Source organism: Plectropomus leopardus, chromosome 8 (assembly GCF_008729295.1).
Source record: "Plectropomus leopardus isolate mb chromosome 8, YSFRI_Pleo_2.0, whole genome shotgun sequence".
NCBI lineage: Eukaryota > Metazoa > Chordata > Actinopteri > Perciformes > Serranidae > Plectropomus > Plectropomus leopardus.
Window position 1 is genome coordinate 3,349,629 of NC_056470.1, and position 21,853 is coordinate 3,371,481.

The 21,853-nt window shown below is 39.4% G+C and overlaps 1 protein-coding gene across 2 annotated transcripts; it reads right to left on the reverse strand.

Annotated features, from left to right (window-relative positions):
- Window positions 1-1,011: 1,011 nt before the first annotated feature.
- Window positions 1,012-12,269, reverse strand: LOC121947309 (polyhomeotic-like protein 2). Of its 2 annotated transcripts, XM_042492296.1 has the most exons (8): window positions 12,017-12,269; window positions 9,720-9,758; window positions 9,204-9,366; window positions 6,682-6,760; window positions 5,714-5,825; window positions 5,193-5,319; window positions 3,642-3,864; window positions 1,012-1,723 (listed from the first exon to the last, which is right to left on the reverse strand). In XM_042492296.1, exons 3-8 carry the CDS (start codon window positions 9,339-9,341, stop codon window positions 1,569-1,571), a joined length of 834 nt encoding a protein of 277 aa, XP_042348230.1. In that variant the 5' UTR covers window positions 9,342-9,366; window positions 9,720-9,758; window positions 12,017-12,269; the 3' UTR covers window positions 1,012-1,568. The 2 variants fall into 2 exon arrangements, with proteins under 2 accessions (XP_042348230.1, XP_042348229.1); XM_042492295.1 differs by lacking the exon at window positions 9,720-9,758.
- Between the last annotated feature and the right edge of the window lie 9,584 nt (window positions 12,270-21,853).

The window sequence follows — 21,853 nt, forward strand, 5'->3', positions numbered from 1 at the left end:
GCATAGAGGGCCCCAGGGATGAGTTTTTACTTTAGGCTGATGCAGTTAGCTTTGTCCTGGTTCCCTCATCAAAAAGCCTCTGGGTTTTTGCAATGGATGTTAGATTATTACAAAAAAAAAGCTCTGTGGCAAACACACATACAGACACATTTTGCTCAGCAAGGTAATCTTTACAAATGAACAGCACTTTCAGGATTTTTGAAAGCTAAATCCAATCACCAGAAGTGAAAAGTTAACATTAGGCTATAAGCTAACTACACTATGGTCCTATAACTCCACATTCCCTCCACAACGAGGCTGTAGGACGGAGTTTAGCGTGGCTCGGGGTGACGACGTTCTGTAGTCTCTCATTTAGCCACTTGTTACAGAGTTTGTATGCACATGGGCAAGTCAAATTCAAGGGCTTTCAAGTACTTTTTCAAGCACTCACTTTTATTTTCAAGGATGTTATAAGAGAATCTTGCAAATTCCTAATGAAGCAAACATACTATCAGGACCTAAAATTAATGTATTAATAATTAACTGGTTATAATTATTTAGGCATGTGATATGCTAAGGACAACGCAGCAGGACAATCTACAGAGCGCAGAACACAGCGAAGCTCAGACACACAGCTGCTTTTTACTGCCAGATTACAGCTCAAAACTTGGGCTAACGACCAACTCACGATGTGTTTTCTAGTCTAGTGAAACATTCTGGCATCGCCTTTTCACTGGTGTTTAGCAGCCTGTTAGCACTCTGATTTAATACCACTCTTCGTGCACTGAAGAATATTTGCAATCATGGCTGTTCTTGGCTTCTAAGTTTAAATATTTAGCCAATACGGCACATAAAATAATTTATCATTCTATTCTACTCTCAGACATATTCATAAAAAAATGTCTGATTTTCAAGGTTTTCCATTAGAACAAAATGTGAAAGTCTCTTCAGCTTGTATTAACCACAGACCTTATTTTAGGCTTCTAACCAAAACCTCATTCAAAAAACCACTGACTTTGAGACGAAGAAACCGGAGGTGCTGAAATGCTAACCCATTTCTGGGTTTTAGGACTGATTCAGTCTTTTGCAGGGCCTTCATATGTAGGTAGTATGAACTGACTTTAGGTCTGCACAGGATGCTCATGGCTTTGATCCTGTAATCAAGCAGGTTTGTTATTTGAAACAGCAAGCACACTCCACAGTCATCCTCCTGTGAGAAACGCTACAACAAATCAACAGCTAACCTTCAAGCTCCCCTGCAGGAACCCAACAGTCATAAATTATGAAAACAACATGTTCTCAAAGAAACACTTTTCCCAACACAGCCTACCTAACAGGACAGTCTGGTCAAACTATGGGCTGCAGTTTTCCTAAAGCAGTGCCAGAGTAAAGTTACCAGTGTAAAAGGTGAGTGGGACAGTTCCAGCTGATGTCCTCGTCTTCAACAGGAAAAAAAGTCCAGCAAACTATTCTGGCTCAGAACCTGAACTCAACTCACATGTTGGTCACCATGTGGGATCCTGAGCACATGGTGTGTGTCCATCACAGCCGAGCCTCCTCTGACAGCAGTCTGTGGAGGGTGGGGTGGGCTACGAGTCTTTGAGCGTGCTTATTTGGGCAAAGATCTTGAGCGCAGGGCCAAGTTTGATGTTCATGGTTCCCATGAGATGGTCCTCCTTGAGCAGCAGCAGGGCCTGTCCATCGATCTCCTGAGAACGGAACTCCTCAGCGATCTCCAGACACCCTGCAGACACAGAGCAACATCAGTCAGCTCTGCAGAGTGCTGCACTCATGTCTCATGATAATCACCAGGACGGCTTACTGCACTCATTTGTCACCTCTTTACATGGTTGGTATTAGAGTTCTCTGTATTTGTATGTAGGCACAACATCTTCATTTACTGCATTTTTTTATAAGAGAAAGGAAGAAAAAACGTCTGCGATCCATCAGAAATGCTGCTTTACAAGAAACAGCTATTTTCTCATGAGTAAAGGATTGTTTTGGAGAATTAAATACTTTGATATTAAGAGTGCACTACAAACTCTGTTTAGATCTGATTGACTGGCCTGGAAACAGTGTTGGGGTGGTTCATGCTCTCAGTGTAATTTTACATATAAGTGTAGCACATACTAGAGGTCGACAGATTATCGGCCTGGCCAATTATTGGGGCTGATATTTAGCATTTTGCCGATTATCTGTAAGGGTGTTTTATTTTAATCATTGCCAATAAAATGAATCAATTTAAAATTGCAAAGAGTGTGATAAGGGAGGAACTTTTACTTTGTAAAACCACAGAGAGCTATTTCTATTTATTCATTTTTATTTAAATTTTTGCTTAAAATTATAAAAAAAAGTTGCTGGGAGCTTGCCATTTATGATGTTGAACATTTCAGTTTTGATTAAACATTCGCTAAAGGCATATACAGAGTTTTGTGTTGGAGTTTGTTATATTGTTATATTTCAAATTCTAAATACTGAAAGAAAGATTTTCATTTTTATTGTAAATGCATATTGGTTCCAAATATTGTTTATCTGTGTCATTAACTACTAATAATCAGTATTGGCCCTGAAAAACCAATATCGGTTGACCCCTACCACATACACCAACCCGTTAACAGGCAAAACCCTGAAAATAAAAAGCATCATATCCTGCTCCACAAGCTATGTGATTTAGTGTAACCTGGTGGTGCATTTCAGAGAGGCTGATCACCCTGTGGCCGCTCTGAGGTACACTGACATCCAGCACATTAGAGGAGGAGATTTGAATCCTCTCTGACTCCAGAGTTAGAGAGTTTCTATATCTTCACCCTCCGAACTCTGACACCCAGAGGTTAAAATCAAGAGGATGAGATTAAACATTTCTTCTAAATTAAATTATTATGGTGTTATTGTAATGGCTTTTGTATGTGTTCTCGGCTCTGACACACAAATTGTGTAAATTTGTTTATTAATATAACAGGGTTGTTTGTTAATATAACAGGTGAGTGTCTTTCCTCGTGGGATTTTTGTTCCTTTATTGGAATTATTAATTAATTATTGGAATTTGTCCATTTTCCTTTAATGGAATTTAATTTGTTTTTTAGGTGTCTGTTTCATGTATTGGAGAATACTTCAGTTCTCCCTTAATCTCAATTTTATACAACTTTGAATATAGGTGATGTAAACTGATGATGGATTTCAGTATAAAGTATTTTGATATAAAGATTAATTTCAAAACAAGGAATCTTGAATACAATGTTTTCATCAATCATTTTGTACTTTGGCCTTGACATCACATTTTTTCTCTCCCAATGAACTTTTTCTGTGTATTTGCTATGTCATTTTTTGAATTGTTGATTGTCACTTGGTAACTATACTCAGCCTGTTGGTGTTCATCATGTATAAATATAGGTATAGGTGTGGTTTCATCTTTTCAAACATTTTTAACCTGATGAACAACATGAGTAAATAAATAAATAAAATAAAACTGAATTCTGGCAGAAAATAGTGTATTCACTGCTTACAGTGAAACACTGAAAACAAGTTTTCAGTGTCTTCAAAGGTGATAAACATGATACAGCAGTGTCCAACCAATTCAACCAGGGGCCTATGTTGAAGCAACAATCTGCACAACATCTGGATATGAACAAATAAAATCCCGGAGGAGCTGAGGCAGCGCCCACCTGGCAGAGAGGAGATGAACTCGTAGACGTCCTCTATCTTCCACTGGCCGGGGTCACTGGGCAGGAAGGTGTGGGGCTGCATGGCCGACGGGGGGGATGGAGGTCTTTTGTAGCCAGACAAGTCTGAACATTGGCTGGACTCCCCCTGTGCAGGGTGAAGTGACTGACCAGTGGACAGAGACGCAGCAGCAGCAGCAGCAGCAGCAGCAGAGGCAGAGGGCTTCTGCACACAGGAAGTAGTCAGACAGGTTTCAATATTACACTTCTATCAAAGACTAAGGAGCTGTTGATATGGTAACGGTTCTTGCATGAAACATTAAACTTTTGTTGTGGTTTGGCCTTTCGTTTACATGACAACGGTGTTTTCGCCATGAAAACACAAACTTTTGAAACCGGGTTCCAGAGTAATCTTTTGAAAACACCTCTTTTGTTGCCCTGTAAACTGGCAAAGCATGGATCCTGTGAGAGCAGTGACATCATGGCTGCACTTCACACATGCAAGTGGTGTTCATCTGTGGTGTGTCATCACAACGTTACACTGCTAACTACTGACCTGGCTACTGCGTTTTTGGTTGTTTTTGTGGATCCATGTACACGAGGATCTTTCTCACAATGTTATTATTCAGTGTTATCATGTTATCAATGACATCATAATATGTTTTAAAAACATGACGGAAAGACTTTTCCGTTTTTAGTAGGGCTGTTTTCGTCTAAATGTGGCCTAAGTCGAGAGGAGCCAAGACTTCAAGAGTAACTCAACCCCCAAATCACTTTTTTTAGTTGAAAACCTATGTGTATGGATTTTTTGTTGTGCCGTTAATAGACTGTAAGCGCAAATTGAGGCCCGATGGAGGAGTGACTGGCTACAGCCACATTACTCTGCTTTAAATTTAAGATGGACTCAAACAAAAACAATCTCTGTCCATATAAACGTTTTACCAGTGTTGCAGCTTTAATCTCCATCCATACAGACATGCCCTAAAATGCACATCACATGGCCATTCAGGTACACTGCGCATGCGTGAGCTGGTGTAAACAAGAATCATTGCTACAAGCAATGATTAGATGCAAAATTTAACCGCACAACAGCTGCTAGCAGAGACAAAGTCAGCAATGCCTGTAATTCGTTATCTATGTAAAAATAACGCCGGGTAGTCGAGGCTCATTTCCTGACTTGGGCGTGACCAATCAGCAAACGGGTGACCGCATCAGCATTTCCAAACTGTTCCATTTCTGCCCGTCTGCAGTAAAATGCAGCACTGGAGTTTTTGAAATAAGAGGATGTGTTTTCAAACTTCTCCGTTTTAGGGCTGCTAAAAATGAAGGTTAATAAGGATGTCAGGCTGATATGTAGCAATTCTGAGGCATATTAAATTAATATGGAGTAATGTGGACGTATCCTTAGCCACTCTCCCTGGTTGAATAGTTTTTCGCCTTCCAGGGAGGAGGCACAGAAGTCAGAAGTGGGGTGTTTAGTTCCTGTTGAAATTGTATTTGCATCTAACATACTGAAATCCTGAAAATGAAAAGTCAAAAGCTCAGTTTTCTCACCTTCTTTTTAGACTCTAAACTGCAGTTTTTGTGGTTTTCATTCAGTGCTCTCTGTTTCTTCATGTTCTCCAGGGTGGTTTTGCGGTTTGGAAAGAGACCCATTCTCTTTGTGCATCCCACATTGTAGCTGCAAAACAGTAAACAAAGTGAGCTGGAACTCATCGTAAAGACGTCAGCCTGATGGTGAATATTAGCTAGTTCATCTTTATTACTGTTTATTTGCACAGCCTGATGGGATATTACATCAGTAAGCTCCTGATATGTACATCATGTATTTACAGCTGCTCTGTAAGGTGTCTGTCTGTGCCAAACCAAAGCTCACAGTCTGGCTGCACAGTGCAGCATTTCACTGCATATGTGAGTCACAATCAGAGTGTGTGAATGTATAACATTTTTGGGGCGCACCAGCAGTGAGTGTCTGACAGCTGCCAGATATATATTTAAAGGTTCTAAATGTAACTTTTTACACTGAAGAAATGAAGAAGACTAAGGGACAGTACTGTCCTCCTGTCTTGCCTCACCGTTTGGCGCACACTGTAGAACAGAACCTCTTGGACCTTTTGAAGACGTAGGCAAAATCCATCCTGCCACACAGCTCACAGGTCAGCATGGGCTCCTGCTGGGCCTTAAACTCTGAGGGAGCACACAATGAATTCAGTCAGCTGGACAAAGACAAACAGCAGAGGCATGCATCAGGTCGAGTACCTGCAAGCCACAAGCACATACAGGTGATTCGAGGGCGATACTTTGTCTTAATTTTATTTCAAGGTTTGGTTCTGGTAAAAAAAAATGTGGGTTGGATAGTGGATGTTTGAAGATAAGTATATCAGAATTGAATGAAAATTATAATTATTTAATGAAGCATTTCACTGCAAGACAGATGGTCTTTTAATTAAACAGTTCTGTCTCTGCAGTAGAAAGAGGCAAATACTTTTGGAAGTGGTCCTACCTGAGCAGAGAAAACAGAGAATAAGGACACTTTCATTCAAGACAACCTATAATTACCAGAATGCACTGCAAAAAAACAATAAAACGCTCCTACTGGTGGGTGACGTATGCAAACTAGCTGTCTGGCAAGAAACAATCTCATACTCCAGTTAAAGTGTGAGTTTATATATATATATGTATGTATGTGTGTGTGTGTGTGTGTGTGTGCGCGTGTGCGTGTGCGTGTATGATGTCACACTGTGTAAACATGCTCCTGTCCTAACTTTTTTGGAACTTGTTGCAGCATCCAATTCAGAATAAGTGACTATTTACAAAAAAAGAAATAAAGTTAATCAGTTTGAAGATTAAATGTCCAATTATTATTATCATAATGCAATTCAGCATGATGAACCAACCAGATCATGTGAAATATGTTGATACTGAGAGAAAGTGCAGCCCTGTGACAACATAATGTTTTGTATATTCTATCACATTTGAGGTATATACTCTGAGGAAGAAACAATGGAACAGTGCTGCTGAGAGCTGGTCTACACAACTTTACCCTTTGGTGAGAGGCCGTCCATCTTAGAGTCTGACGTGTGTCTCCTTAGGCTCTCAATTGAGAAAGACGGACGTTCCACCTGCATTTAGAAAATAACAGACTTCATTATGTCGGCTGATAAAGACTGAAATTAGTCACAAAACACAATAAAAACAAGATGCCCATGCATGCTCTGGCTTCTCCTTGAATAGTATAGTTGAGGATGGAACAAAAGAAAACTTTGCAAATCTATTTTCAATCAGGTGCGTAGGAGAGGGGCAAGCAGAACACAACTTAGAGAAAAAAACTCCCCTCACTGTCTAACTCGCAAAAGTTATTATTTTTAATGCAACATTTCAGTACGAGAACTGCATAAGGCAAACCGGATGAAAGTCTAGTACTGAAGTGAACAGATAAAAGGATAGTTTAAAAAAACGGATTTGACTGATGGCAGAAGAGAATGCCAGGAGGCCTGGAGAGAAAGGGGTGGGGGTGAGGGCATCCCTAAATTTTGAAACTAAACGCGACAGGTGGTCAAGAAATTCTATGGTTCTGTTTCACTCTTGCTAGAGGTATACTATGCAGGATTACTGGTTGCTGTTGGTAAACAAGCTGACCCCCAAAAGTGAAAGAAAAAGCCGACCCCTAAATTCACTCTCATTTGGCGTGTTACCTCATTGTATTTGTGTTTTTTCTGCGCTGTGCTTTTGCATGTTGATGCTTATGGTCTGACACCCGTTCATTTTATAAAGCCCCGACCCCACCTGAGAGTTGTGGGGTTACACAACCACACCCAAATTTGTAATATTTCTTACACTATTATTTATTTTTATGAGCCAGAGAAAATGGTGTCAGGTCAACCATATTGACAAATTTAAATGAAAATAGAATAACAGGCCTAATATACTTAAAGCAAAAAAGTGAAGCTGGGTGATTATGCAGACACAGCCCGTGTAGGTGATCTAACACGGACATAGTGTCAGCCTTGTTACTCTATTCTCAAAAGCACGATGCTGGATAACTTTTAAACCACATAGTAACCTGATGGAGGGAAAAAAGAGGCCCTGACAGTCGTAACCTGGGACTGCACCACCACCTGTTTGAGCCAAGTTCTCTAACCAACTCAGCTGACTTTGGATGTTTTCTACACACCGAGGTCGAGGCATTGCTCCATCATGCATCTGTGATCATAGTGAGATTTTGTGTGTGTGTGCGTGCTACCAAATTTGCATTTTGATTATCTATTTTCCTTTATCTCAGGCATGGATATTGAAACGTTTTTCTCAGGGTGATACTCATGCTAATTAAAAGTACATTATCCGCACCAGATACTCGTTTTACAAGTTATCATCCCTCATCCCTTTTAAAATCAGAGTTGTGATCTTCCTGATGGTCAGAAACTATCAGGGCAGATACATTCGTGAGAGAAAAGTTCACTTTCTGATTGTTTTAATACATAATTATACTGGAGAATAAATAAATAACGATAAACGCACTGCAGTGTGATTTTCAGTTTACGAGTTTTCCATCTTCTGTTTCACCTCAGCCTGTCTGCTTTGCATTCATTTATGCAGAAAATCATGTCTCTAAAAATGATGGAGTCATTATCAGATCACTTTGACTAATTTTCATGGTTCCTCACACTTCCTTTTATAGTAATAACACTGCACTCAACAAGTCACTAGCTTACATATGACTGTAAGTGGGTTTCCATTAACCCCTTAAATTGCACAAATTGAATTTATGAATATAAAATATGTTTAATGGAAACCAACCAATTACGGAAAGAAAACCTCCCATTTACAACAAAAAAGTTAGCGGCTTGTATGAGGTTTTATTTCAGGCAATTCCAAAAAGCCATATTTGGCAAAACTGCAATGGAAACACTTTTTTGTCATTTCAAGGTCGTATGATGTTATGTCTATGTGCTTATTGCTAGGAACTGGCCCCCTCGTGATGTTGCAGGAACTACCAGAGCTGTTATTGCATCACATAACTCTTCAAAAGTTGAGCAGAAGTTTTGAATCCACAATTCCTGTGAAATCGTGGACTATCACCTCCCAGAAATCCCTCATACGTGTCTGCTCCAATATATAAGGAGCTTGCCTTTCGATTACAGCTTCATAACACGCCTACATGACCTTGGATTTGAAATAATGGCAGCTAGTGTCGTGGCTGCAATAGAAATAAAGCTGCTAATGTTTGATCATCCATCACCATGGTTACTGGAATGTTATCACCAGAGGAGAAGTGTCAGAATATCACTTAATGGAAACCATCATCTCGCAATTGTGTTTTATTGACATTTCAAAAATATTGCTTAAGTTTAGCACAAATCTGTAATGGAAACCTGCCTTGTGACAACACTAACAGCAGGCCAAGAAACATGAGCAGTCAGCTGATCAGACAGGTTGAAAACAAACCACTAAACTGTTATTCATTTCCTGTCAACTGGCCAGTTTTTTTGACAGCAACTCCCAGGTGTCTGATGACCATTTCTGTCATGCAGTGATCACTGACTCCTGCAGAGCTGCAGTACTTACAGGGAAAGGCTCAGCACCCTCCTGAATAACAAAGCCTTCTATCAGATGGGTGAGGATGTGGGACTTGACTAGGGCCTGGGCTGGTTTGCTCTCTCCATTATGTTGGCTGCTGTTAGTGTTCCCATTCCCAGAGGTCATGACTGGAGCACAGGCTGCCCCTCACCTGTCAACAGAAGAGGCAGAGCAAACTCAACAAGCGCTTGCCACGTGGACCTGGGCCTGAGCCCTAATAGCTGCTGTTCAAATACACAAAGAATGCAACACTCAAATTATACGGACATGGGAATTAAAATGATTAAGAATTCCCTAAATGTGGACCAATGTTTTGGCAAAAGTACCATGTTTCGTTTAGCTTGACATGTGACAGATGTATGTAGGAGCCATGGATGAATTTGTTCTGGTATATTTTGTAGGCCATAAGTTACATTTTTTTTATGTGTTTAGTTTTGCTTATTATACGATTTATTTATTGGCTTATTTCTTTTACTATATTGAGTGAGGGGATAAGTGAGTCACCTGATTATGGGCGGAGACAAGATGATATAGCCAGCTCACCTTTGCAGCATATGAGAGAGAGAGAGAGTGGGGGTGAGCTGGGTCGCCGTATTTTTTTGTTGACCGCTTTCACATACACTTATGTTTATACCATACTGGCTGTTTCCTGTTATCTTTTATTGTTTTGGTTATGGGTTAATACATTGGTATGACTTGAACCTCTTTTGTTAATAAACAGTTAAACGATTTTCGGATCTCAGTGAAGTGTGTCAAGCGTGTCATCCAAAGTACCAGGCCCCCCGTCAACCTCTCAGCGACTCCTTTGTTCTCTGAAGTCGCTACAACAGATGTTGTTTTGACTTCTTAAGAACCACTTCTGAATTTGGTATAGATAGCCTACAGTCAACTAATATTTAGAATTTTTTCCTCTTGTGTAATCTGTTAACTTTACTTTTTCAACAGTCTTCTTGCACTTAGTGGTATACATGGGGATCCAATTCAACAGGGAGATTTAAGGACTGCTGATGTAAACAGCAGGCTACCAATATGCCATACTCTGTTTTGAGTTGTATTTTATGACTTCTGATGAGCAAGACAACCCCGAATTACCAGATCTCAGAATGCAGTCTGGTGTGACACTCAGTACATTTACATAATGTTAGAAAAAGTTTAATTATTGCGTAAGTCTGCCATAAAATGGACTTTTAAAATACATGTTATCTTGTTAGTCCAACTGAAATTGTACCAAGTCAAATTTCTCAAAGTCCGACTAAAATACCTAAATAATGCAGTTGATGGTCGATATACTGTTTCATTTATATGCCTCAATCGGACCCTAACTGGCCAGGGCCTAGGTCCCCGCACTGGGCTTTGACTGGGAAGTCAAACAGTATAAATTTGTAGAAGAAAGCAGATAAAAACAAAAGAAGAAGGGAAGAAAACAAAAGACATAGGTATCAACATGGAGAGTGCTAGAGCAAGAACCAGCCACTTATGGACAGATGAAGAGACACAGAAATGCAACCTGTTTGCTAACTTGTTTGGTATGTGACATAATAGGTCGACCAGCAGAAGGGCCAATTGCAACTAGCTGAGAGAGGGCATATCTCCATCTAACATTGTGGAGTCGGACATGCTTCTGTCAATAAACGGATTGTTCCGCAGTGCTTGTATACTGGGACATGGACAGTTGTCAAACTAAATTACCTAATCGAGCTATAACTGTAGCTCCACTTAGCAGTGTAGGTAAACGTACTGAGTCTCTCCAAACAGGATCACATATGTGTACACAATAGTGCTGTCTATTTTGTACCTTTTTGTTTTGATTTGTCATTCTTGTTTTAGCTGTATGTCTATGTCTGTACAAGCATTTTTGCAATGAATGAGTCAAATTTCTTGAATGTGAACACTAGGTTTGCAAAAGTATAAGATTTTCACTGCATGATAACAGTCTGAAAATATGACAGCTTCACAATGTCACTGTAGCCTACAGCAGAATTATTACTATTATCACTCAAAAACACTCTTAAAAGAATGAAAACAAGTTTTTTTTTGTCTCAACAAACATTTTATAACTATACTTTAAACTGAAACTTTTTTTTAAATCAAAGTATGAGTTAAAAGTTTCACTTTTGAAAATAGCTAAAATATATATATATATAGGTGAGGATCTCTGAGCAGTTACACTTTCTTCAATAAATTAGATAAGCAAATGTACAAATATGATAAATATACATTTTCACATCACGGTATATGAAACCGGTATACCGCTGCAACCCCAAACCCTACACAAATGTCCCCTGATTCTGACTCTGAGACAGGATCACAGTGTGTGATTAGTGTGGACATTGTTGATGTGGAAAATCACTCATTAAATATCAAGTTGTGAATATTATCTAAGCAAAAAAGCCTGATTTAATAGCTACATTACACACGATTCTGTAATGTTATTACTATTAGCAACATAGGGTATGATCAAGCTGGCTGGCTGTGAAGAATATGACTTTACTTACAGGGCGTTGATGAGCAAGTTAAAGCCAAACTCGGTAACGTAAAGAAAGCCTTTCTCGCTTTCCTTGTTCTCATTTAAACTGCGCAAATGAGATTTAACTGAAATTTACGGACACCAAACCCATTCAACACCTTAGGTAACAGCTAAATCACTGTTGTAAACTTACAGCTAGCCTTAACGTTCATCAGTGTAGCCCTGTCGTTACAGCAGCTAGTTGAATATGTGAATGAATTAAACTATAAAGTATTAAAGCCAACGTTTCCATGCCCCGTTCCAAAAACAGAAAACTTGGGAGTAGTTGGCTTACTTTTACAGTCCGAAAGTCCCTCTGAGGGAGTTAGAAAACAGGCGCTCCGCTCGGCAACAATGGTAACGTCAGAGGGAAGAAAAGCTCTTTGTCCAACAGCTCCAAACAACGCTTTCATTTACTCACTCCCTCCGCCGGAACGGCGACGAGCCAGTCCGCCACTACCGACACCGACAAACGTTATACCGACCGAATGAGCCGCAAAGCCTCCCGTTACAAGAGGACACGCAAACTTAGCAAGTGATTCATATCCTCACTATGTTTCGCTTTCTCCTTATTCGACCCGCACACAACAATCCTCTCAGAGCACGCGCGTGTTCACTGGCCAAGCCACAGAGACTGACATGGAGAACTTCCGGCAACAAACTTCCAAATTAAAGCCTGTATATGTTTATACATCATACATTAGAAACTATTTGACCAAAAGATCCACTTACAGATAAGATAGATACAAGAAACCTGACTTTTTTTGGTCAGACAACTGTATTTATGTCAGAAACGAACATTCACGCAGTTCCATCTGTTGTGGAAGACTGTGCCATACAGCTGACATCTCCACTAATGCTGCTGTCTAACAGAAGAAGTTTAAGATGTATATAAAATGCATTTGATGTGTTATACTTTAATCGAAATATTATTTAAAATAACAAACTGGACCAAATACAACCTTTTATTATTTTTGGAAAGTTTCATATTCATAGGAAAAATGCACTGTATTCACGACTCTCAGCAATATAGCGCCCCGTTAGATAAGGTTATGAACAAAAGACATTTAAGTTACTAAATGATTATAATATGATGTATGTAACACAAACCCTGGTATTATGAGATGTGATTGTATTTTTTGTTTGCTTTTAGTTTTTGTCTTTTCATTTTATGTAGGTCTGTAGTTGATCTGTTTTTTGTTTGTTTCGTCCTTCTGTCTATGATTCCGTATGCTTTGTTCTGTAACTGATTAGCTTAGTCAATAAAGAAAGTTGAAAACCCCTCCCAAAAAAAACAAAAAAAAAAACAGCTGAAAGCTCCGGATAAAGCCAGTACCTTGTCTACATTTCCTGAAATTTACACAGATCCTTATTTCCTGTCCAGTTTCCAACATTTATTCTGAAGTGTTACCGATGTAGTATAATAGCAGCTATGGACGGTGGCAAACTTTACTCGGTTTTAGTAGTAGACCAAACGCTGCTGGTGAATGGGGCAGCAGTGCAGTTAGAGCAACACAACAAACTCAGATTAGCTGATTGGCAGCATCCAATGGGAGGAGCTTTTTAATAGAGTACTGCCAAGGCTCTGTGTCGGAAACAGACTACACAGGTGCACACTGTGGACACAGGTCAACTCAGCTGCCAAATGAAAAATTGGACCAATACAAGTCAAGTTAAATCAATTTTATTTAAAAAGCCCATAATCGCGGATCACGATTTGCCTCAGAGGGCCCTACAGCATACAACATCCGCCACCTCGTGTGCAATAGATGTTGTGTGTCCAAAACAGACCAACATAACAAAATTACAGTAATCCATATGAACAAATGATAGGCTACAAAAGAACGGGACAGAGAGAGAGAGATGCACAGCAGCAACGTTTATGCCAATAATAACTACAGCAGTAGTAACAGAAATATTACTTAGGGTGGTTATTAATAATATGTATGTAACATGCATATATCATAGAATATGTATGTGATAATAATAATTATATGTGTAATGGTAGAAGTATGACTAATAATAGTAGCAGTAGTAGTAGATGTTGGGCAGCACCACAGCATCAGTGCAACCTCGACCCACTATCCTGCTCCAGAGAAGAAGCAGAGTAAGTGATAGGACATGAATGTTTACAGACCAAGAGAGAGATGGAGAGAGGAGCTCAGTGCATCATAGGAAGCCCCCTACAAGAGCTATCAGCCTAACTAAGGGCTGGTTCAAGACAAGCCTGAGCCAGTCCTATCTATCAGCTTTATCAAAGAGGAACTCTTTAAGTCTACTCTTAAGAGTCTGAAACAAGATGGTTCCACAAACGAGGAGCCTGATAGCTGAAGTCTCTGGTTTCCATTCTGCCTTTGGAGTCTTTAGGAATCATAAGTAATCCTGCATTCTCGGAGCGCAGTGCTACAGATGGCCAATAGGGTGAGCCAAATAAGATATGATGGAGTCTGACCATTTAGGGCTTTAAGTGGGGAGCAGGATTTTAGAACTCAGTTCTGGATTTTACAGGGAGCCAGTGCAAAGAAGCTGAAGCAGGAGAAATATGATCTCTTTTCTTGGTTCCCATAAGTACGCGTGCCACAGCAATCTGGACCAGCTGGAGAGTCTTAAGAGACTTGTTGGGGCAACCAGACAATAAGGAATTACAATGATCCAGACAAGAAGTAACAAATGCATGTACCAATTTTTCTGCATCTTTTTGAGACAGGATGTGCCTAATTTTTGCAATATTACACTGCTGAAAAAATGCAGTCCTGAGAGTTTGTCTTATATTGGACTTGTATATGTGAATTGTGTAGATAGATGTGTAAATGTGGTTGACATTATTGCAATATAAAGTGACAAAAATAAAGTATTAGAGCAGTACAGGAATTATGAATTTTATGCTATGGATATTAGAAAATACAAATCACAGATATTAATATATGAACTGATACCAGTGGCCGCTGACTTGTAGTCCAACTCACTTCTGTTTTTTTTTTAATGCTGTTCATTTAGATAAATGCTATTAGAAATGTGAAAGTCAGCTTCAAACTGTCAAAAAACACTATTACTTGAGGCATAGCTGTCATGTGAATTTATGGCGAAACCCATATTAAGATTTTGTATGCTGTGAAAAATGTTCGCACATAAATAGTACAATATATGTCTTTATGCTTTGATGGCCGTGGAAACAAAAATTGCAGTTTGAATGGGCTTCAAATGTGCATTTGTGCACTTAACAGTCTGAATCTAAAAAAATTGTTTCCATGGTGTATTTAGGAGCTGAGCTGGAAATTCCAAGATTAATCAAAAATACACAATCTTGCCAAAATGTATGCCATATATATTTTTTTTTTTTTTAAATATTTTTTTTAAATGACAATAACAAGCGTGTAAAACGCACAAAACAGTCCCTAGGGATTTAAGATGGTTAAAAGCCTTTGACTGTACCTATTGCTGAAAGGCACAAAAATCTGTTAGCAGCACGATCAATTTCCTCCTTACGATTTCAATGTCAAAATAAAAGCACACCCCATCGTTGGGTGCCTCAAAAACAGCAAATAATATTCGAGGGAACCCTGTCCTCAAAAGTGAGATCAACATGGTACACTTCAATGGATTTCAAACCCGCTTGTTATTCTATAGGACAGACAATAAGTGTCAACAAGTGAGAGTCAGTTGAAATAAAATAGTTACTAAATACCCATAGGCTTTGAAGAAGCCGTTTTCTTGACCTATTTGCAGCGATACTGATCAGCGAAAGTCACTTTTTACTTTTAAAACAAGAAAACACTTACATCATTTTAATAGTACGATTAAAACGTTTATTTTGAAATACACCTATGTGACCGGAAGTTGAGCAGACGCTGCTGCAGGCTTGGTGCTTCCACTGACTTCCAATAACGGGACATCAGTTCGGTACGGATCCTGTCTCTGCCATGACTCTGTCCTATGAAGACACCGTCTGAGATAGTGACTCCCTGCAGCTCGAGTCTCATGTCATCACTGGACTTGATGAAAAAAGAGTGTTTCGCATCTGGGACCTTGTCCTCAGCTTCCCTCAAAAGAGGCTTCATCAAGAGGAGGAGGGTTGCTCCGAGGGCGCAGCAGGATGCTGATAGCGACTGCCAGCTGTGCAGGTGAGACACACAAACTTTCCCACGGAGTTGAATTTATCTGCAGTACAGCCAGTCTGCTGCTTCACTTTGTCTTAATAATGAAGCTGTGATGGTTGACACAGACACTCTGCTCATGGATGACACCTTCTCTTCTCATTGTCTTTAAAAAGACGGCAGGCATATAGGATAGGATAGGATTTTCTAAAAAAGGATTTTTTTCCCAAATGTATCATATAGAGCTGCAACTAATGATTCTTTTTTTTAAAATTATTTTTATAATTCCCCTAAAGTCCTCACTCAGGAAAAAGCAACGGCTTTCTTTCTCTTTGCATTTTTTATTCCCTTAGGGCTATGGTAATATTTTTTTTAAATCAACGTTTATTGTTTGAAAAGACCCCTAGTTATTTACAAAACAGGCCTCTACTAAACCAATGGTTTGTGGTAATGGTAAAAATGAAAGAAAAAAAAAATCTAAAGTACAATTAAGGATGTCCTGATCAAGTCCTTGTCATTTGATATTGAGTATCTGCCAATACAGAGCCCTGATCTAATACCTATATTTATCTGGACAAGCTGCACAATGCACACCCAAAGTACTTAAAAGTTATTGAAATCAATACTGCGCATATGCTGACAGTTTAATAGCTCTACAATGTAATACAGGAAAATTGTTTGCATCCAAACAGTTTCTGAGGGGTTTTGATTTTATAAAATAACAAAGTAAACAAACTACAAATAGTTGGGTTTTTTAAAAAATATATGGCTCTTACCTTAGTCCCACTTAGTGCAGCATTAAATTTTTTAACAAAATAACAAAGTAACATATGTCGTCAAAAATTGCTCTTAGTATAGCACTGTAATAAAAGTGCAGCACACTATAAATGAGTAATATAATCAATAGCTGAACTTGAACATTCCCAGTCACAACAAATAAAAATTGGTCACAATTCTGCTTATTACACATTATAGTACAACTAGTACGTTCAAAATGAACAACAAAAATTTCAATTCCACTTATAATTCTGCTTAAGATGAACATGTAAAAAATCTGTTTTTTACTTATTGATTTAGCAGCATTACAATCAAACCCGAATATCTCTCACAAATTGTGCTCTCACTTTAGGGCACCTGTGTGATGATTAATGTAAACAGATCAATAACAGATAACTGATCACGATCAATGAAAAAATGCATTGATCAGTCCCAATACCAATCCTTCCAATCCAATTTGGGACATCCCTACTTATGTTAGCATACCAACATATATCAATGTGTTACCAATAAATTAGTTGTATTACCAGTACAGGTACCATGACATTACTTTGAAAACACCTCAGAAATAGTGAAAGAAAATCATACCAATCAAACATATAATAGAATAACATTAAATATATGGTGTTATCAACAGTGAATACTCATCTGTTTTTATAAAGGTGTGGATTTGTTATCTTAGCATCACAACCCTTACCATTAAAGGCCAATATTAAACCAACAACTAAAACACGCACAGACACACACACACACACACACACACACACACACACACACATATATATATAGTCATTTAAAAGCATAATGATAGATAAAGATAATTCTTGTATCAATTAATTTCTCTTGTAGATACTTCTGATTTCAAATACAGGTTTAGCCTACATTTTCTGCACTATACTGTTGGCCTTAAAGGTCGACATGTAGGATTTAGGGGGATATTTTGGCAAAAATAGAATATTTTATAATGAGTATGTTTTCTTTAGTGTGTAATATCCTGAAAATGTGAATTCTGGTTTTGTTACCTTAGAATGAGCCATGATATAAAGATATACATGATTTCGCATTAGCCAACAGAGTTAGAAGTGCATCTGCAACTAGCAGTATCGAAAAAACCCTGATTTTTTAAAGTGAAAATGCTTTATTCTATGTTTCTACTAGCTTAAATCACTGGTGCTTTTTTAGAGAGAGGGGAAGAGACCACTGCATATAATTCACCTCCCGAAAAAAACCTCCTGAACGTCATGTCAGAGAAAAAAGGGGAGCACAGATAAGTGGGTGCAGAGCCTGTCTGCAACAAGCTGAACAGTGTCAGAGAGACACTGGATTGAAACAAAGGCTTTTTTGTTTGTTTTTTGGAGAAGCATACTGTTACAATTTAAGGTGTCAGTATGCTTCAAACAAAGTACTTGATGGACAGTGTCTGAACACTGTAACCCACACACATTTTCCATGTTGGCAATGAGGGTATTTATCCGATTTTTTTTAAACCAACCATTAGACGTATATGCCTACTTAAAGCAGCAGTTTGACAGGTGTGAAGCTGACAAAAAAAATGCTGTTTCGCATTTAGACGTTACGAGGATACTTTGTGAGAAGTACTTCAGTTTGTTTATAGATTTATTAACCCTTAAAAGGACAGTTAACCCCAAATCAATAATGCACACTTTTCCTCCTACCTGTATAGTGCTATTTTTCAAACTAGATAGTTTTGGTGTGAGTTGCTGAGTGTTAGAGATATTGGCCGCAGAGATGTCTGCTTTCTCTCCAATATAATGGAAGTATATGGCACTCGGCTTGAAAAAAAACCACTCAGTATCAACATCAACATCAACACAAACATCTGAAAAACTCAGCAGTAATGTCTCTTTAATCAGGATAGTCCACAGACCTTGTTATGAGCAGTTTTGTGTAGGGAACCATTTTCTTTCTACCAAACTACACCCACCAACCGATTCATAGTGCAGAAGAAAGCGTGCATCTACTCAAGGATGAGAGGCTCTTTCATGTAACAGTGAGAGATTTAAACATTAATGATGTCCTCCTCGGCTGAGCTCACCAAGCATCACTGAGCTCAGTGGGGACATATACAACATATAGCTGCTCACACAAGGTCTGTGGATTATCTTTAGTAATCGTGTCTTGATATCTGGTAAAACTAATTTCTGCTGAGTTTTTTCAAATGTATATTTTTTGGTTCTTTGAACACCATAAGCCAAGGCAGACATACAGTATCTACAACCTTATGTCTCCAAACCTCAGCAACTCACACCAAAACAATATAGACTGATAAACAACACAACAGGTAAGAGGTAAAATATGTATTTTTTAATTCTGGGGGTAAACTTTCACTTTGTGCCTCCTTCAGTAATTCACCAGTTGTATTCCTGTTCTTCTAGGTGTTCCATATTTTCCCTGTCTGGCAGTAGTCGCATTGTTCGTCGGATTCTGACAGCCTGCATCCTCTCTTTCTTGGCCCTGCTTGGCTCTGTTTCAATTGACCTCCGCGCCAACTTTGACCTCCTGCACACTACAGAGGCCGCATATGAGGAGCTTACTTCATGCAGGACATTAGCTATCCTGAATCTCGTCAATAAGCTTCAAAAGATGAGACATTTATTCATCAAAGACATGAGCAATGAGACATTGGAGGCAAGTTTTTCAGAGGTTGTGTTTCCTGTGTTCGGTCATCTTTGTAGTGAAATGGCAGGTCACAGCAATGGCCAAGGGCTTCCTTGTAGCGTTGAGTTGGCTGGATTTTGCCAGGAGATAATTTGGAGCATTCAAGGATTTCTAAATGCTTCATTGGATACAAACGGCACAAGTGAAAATAATACTTGTGCGTACTCTCTGGCCATCGGAAGACTTCTTGACATGTGGGGTACAGTAGAAGATACTATAGACAAAGCCAAACTGAATTCTAACTGGAGAGATGTATTGTCTGCAAGACTTCTGATGAACTTCATAGAGCTCAACCACCAGTTGATGGACTTCCCCCACATGGCAACTCACTCTGGCTTCCAGTACAAGTGGACTTATGTACTAAGCTACCTCGGCTTCGCTTGGGTTATGACAGAGCAACTGAAGGACTGCTGGTTAGAGAACATAGACCTCAACTTAAACTCAAGCCAGCATGTAAAACATTCTTCTATTTTTGACACAAGTTTGTGGCAAAACTATGGAGCAGGGACAGGGCTTCTGCCTGGGTCTCATACTGGAATTCAGGCTCTGAAAAACATTCAGCAGTGTTTATTTGATCGTGCAGTACCAGCTCTCAGGTTGGCGTCTCGATCTATGTCTTCGGGCCTCAGTATGAGAGTCTGCCTGATGGCCATAGCCTGCCTCATCTACCCAGTGGTGATGTTCTCATTTAAGCAGATGACGGAGTGGATACAGGACTACGCCAAGAACTTGAAACAAAAGACAGAAGACCTGAAGCGCCAGAGGCAGCTGGCCGAGGATCTTCTGCACCAAATGCTGCCTAAGTCAGTCGCCAAGCAGCTCCGCCAGCATAAACATGTCGAGGCTGAGAGCTATGAAAAGGTTGGTACAATCCCAAAGAGTTTATTAATTTCTGTCTCTCTCATAGTGGTACTCTACCATTCAAATAGACATTCACCTTGTATAGATTATATAATAGATTGTTTACAGAGCAAAAGAATGTGTTTAGAATTAGACAATAAAAGCACATTGACGAAAGCACATAAGGCTACAAAGGCATGGGTGGTAAGGATTAGGCAACAGAAGCATGTGGTCAGGTTTAGGAAAAAACATCATGGTTTGGCTCTACATGCATGTGGGAAGCGAATGCTGGTCTCCCGGGTGAAAGTCCAGGGTCCAGGGTTTGTTGATGCTGCCTATCGAGGTATCATACGGCCAGGCAGGTGCTGTTCACCCAACCAGCAGCGTATCAAAATTTCACAAATGGTCCCATCCAACTGCGTTACAAACTGACGCTGCCAAGCCGTTTATCATCCCACCATGAAAGGTGGCTTTTGGCATCAGTATCTTTCACCATGTTCACTGACAAAGCAGAAGAACATGACAACTTTGCAATGAGAATGGGCTGCACTTACTGGCATGTCATTTATCTTTGCCTTGGCAAATAAGGAAGCTATTTTGGAAATATCACATTTCTCCAAAACTATTTCCCAAAAACAGTTTAAAACAGATTTAAGATGACAAATTAATTGGGCAGTGGAAGAATCATGTTCATTGTGTATCTTTAATTTCTAGTTTTAATAGTTGACCAAAAGATAGCAAAGCTAGTTTGCTAATTAGGCCATTTCTCACTGCAGGTTTCCAGTGATCCCCAGGGGCTGTTTTCCAGACTGAAATTATGTAGGGATGATTAAGTGTGAAAGATGTACTCTGGTTCTTTCTACAACAGCGTGAAAAATTAACAAGAGCTTGGGGACCTATCAGTAAAAACGGTGAGAAACTAATATGCCTGAGATGATTAGGAACAGATGATGAATCATGGTGCTTTGAGCAAATGTTAGGCAAGCAGTGTGGGCAAAAATTGGACTGAGGTGGAACCCAAAACTGCTTGGAAAAGAAACCTTTTGAAAGCAAGGTCATTAGTTTGATCCCTGGATCAGCAGGGTAAATCTGGGCTGAAAGCGTGCCTTTTGGCTTTACCATCACTGAGGTGCCCTTCAACAAGACACTTGACTGTAACCATCTCTACCCTTCTCTTTTTTCTTTCCTTTTTTGTCATTATTGTAATTTGTTGTTCAGTTGTTATTTACGACATCTATTGCACTTCTGTCAGTCCTGAAAAAAGGATCCCTCTTCATCATCTGCCATCTTCCTGAGGTTTCTTCCATTTTTCCTCCCCGTTTCAAGGGTTCTTTCTCAGGAGTTTTTCCTTAGGCTATGTGAGGGTCTAAGGGCAGAGGGATGTCGTATGCTGTAAAGCCCTCTGAGGCAAACTGTGTTTTGTGATAATGGGCTTTATAAATAAAAATGACTTGACTTGACTTGACTTAACCACAAGGTGCACCTGACTGTAGGCACTAGGCAGCTACGGGATGGCTCTGGCTCAGGATGTAGACCAGGTTCTCTACTCATCATAATGTTGGAGGTTTGATTGTCAACCCCTGCCCACAGGTTTAAGTGTCCCTGGGCAAAACACTAAACTCTGATGGTCAGGCCAATCAAACAATGCACTACATGGGCAGTCAAATACTTACATGTACCGTATGTCCATCATGACAGAGGATAAGATAATTGCCACAGTGATAACTTGTAGTTGAAAATTC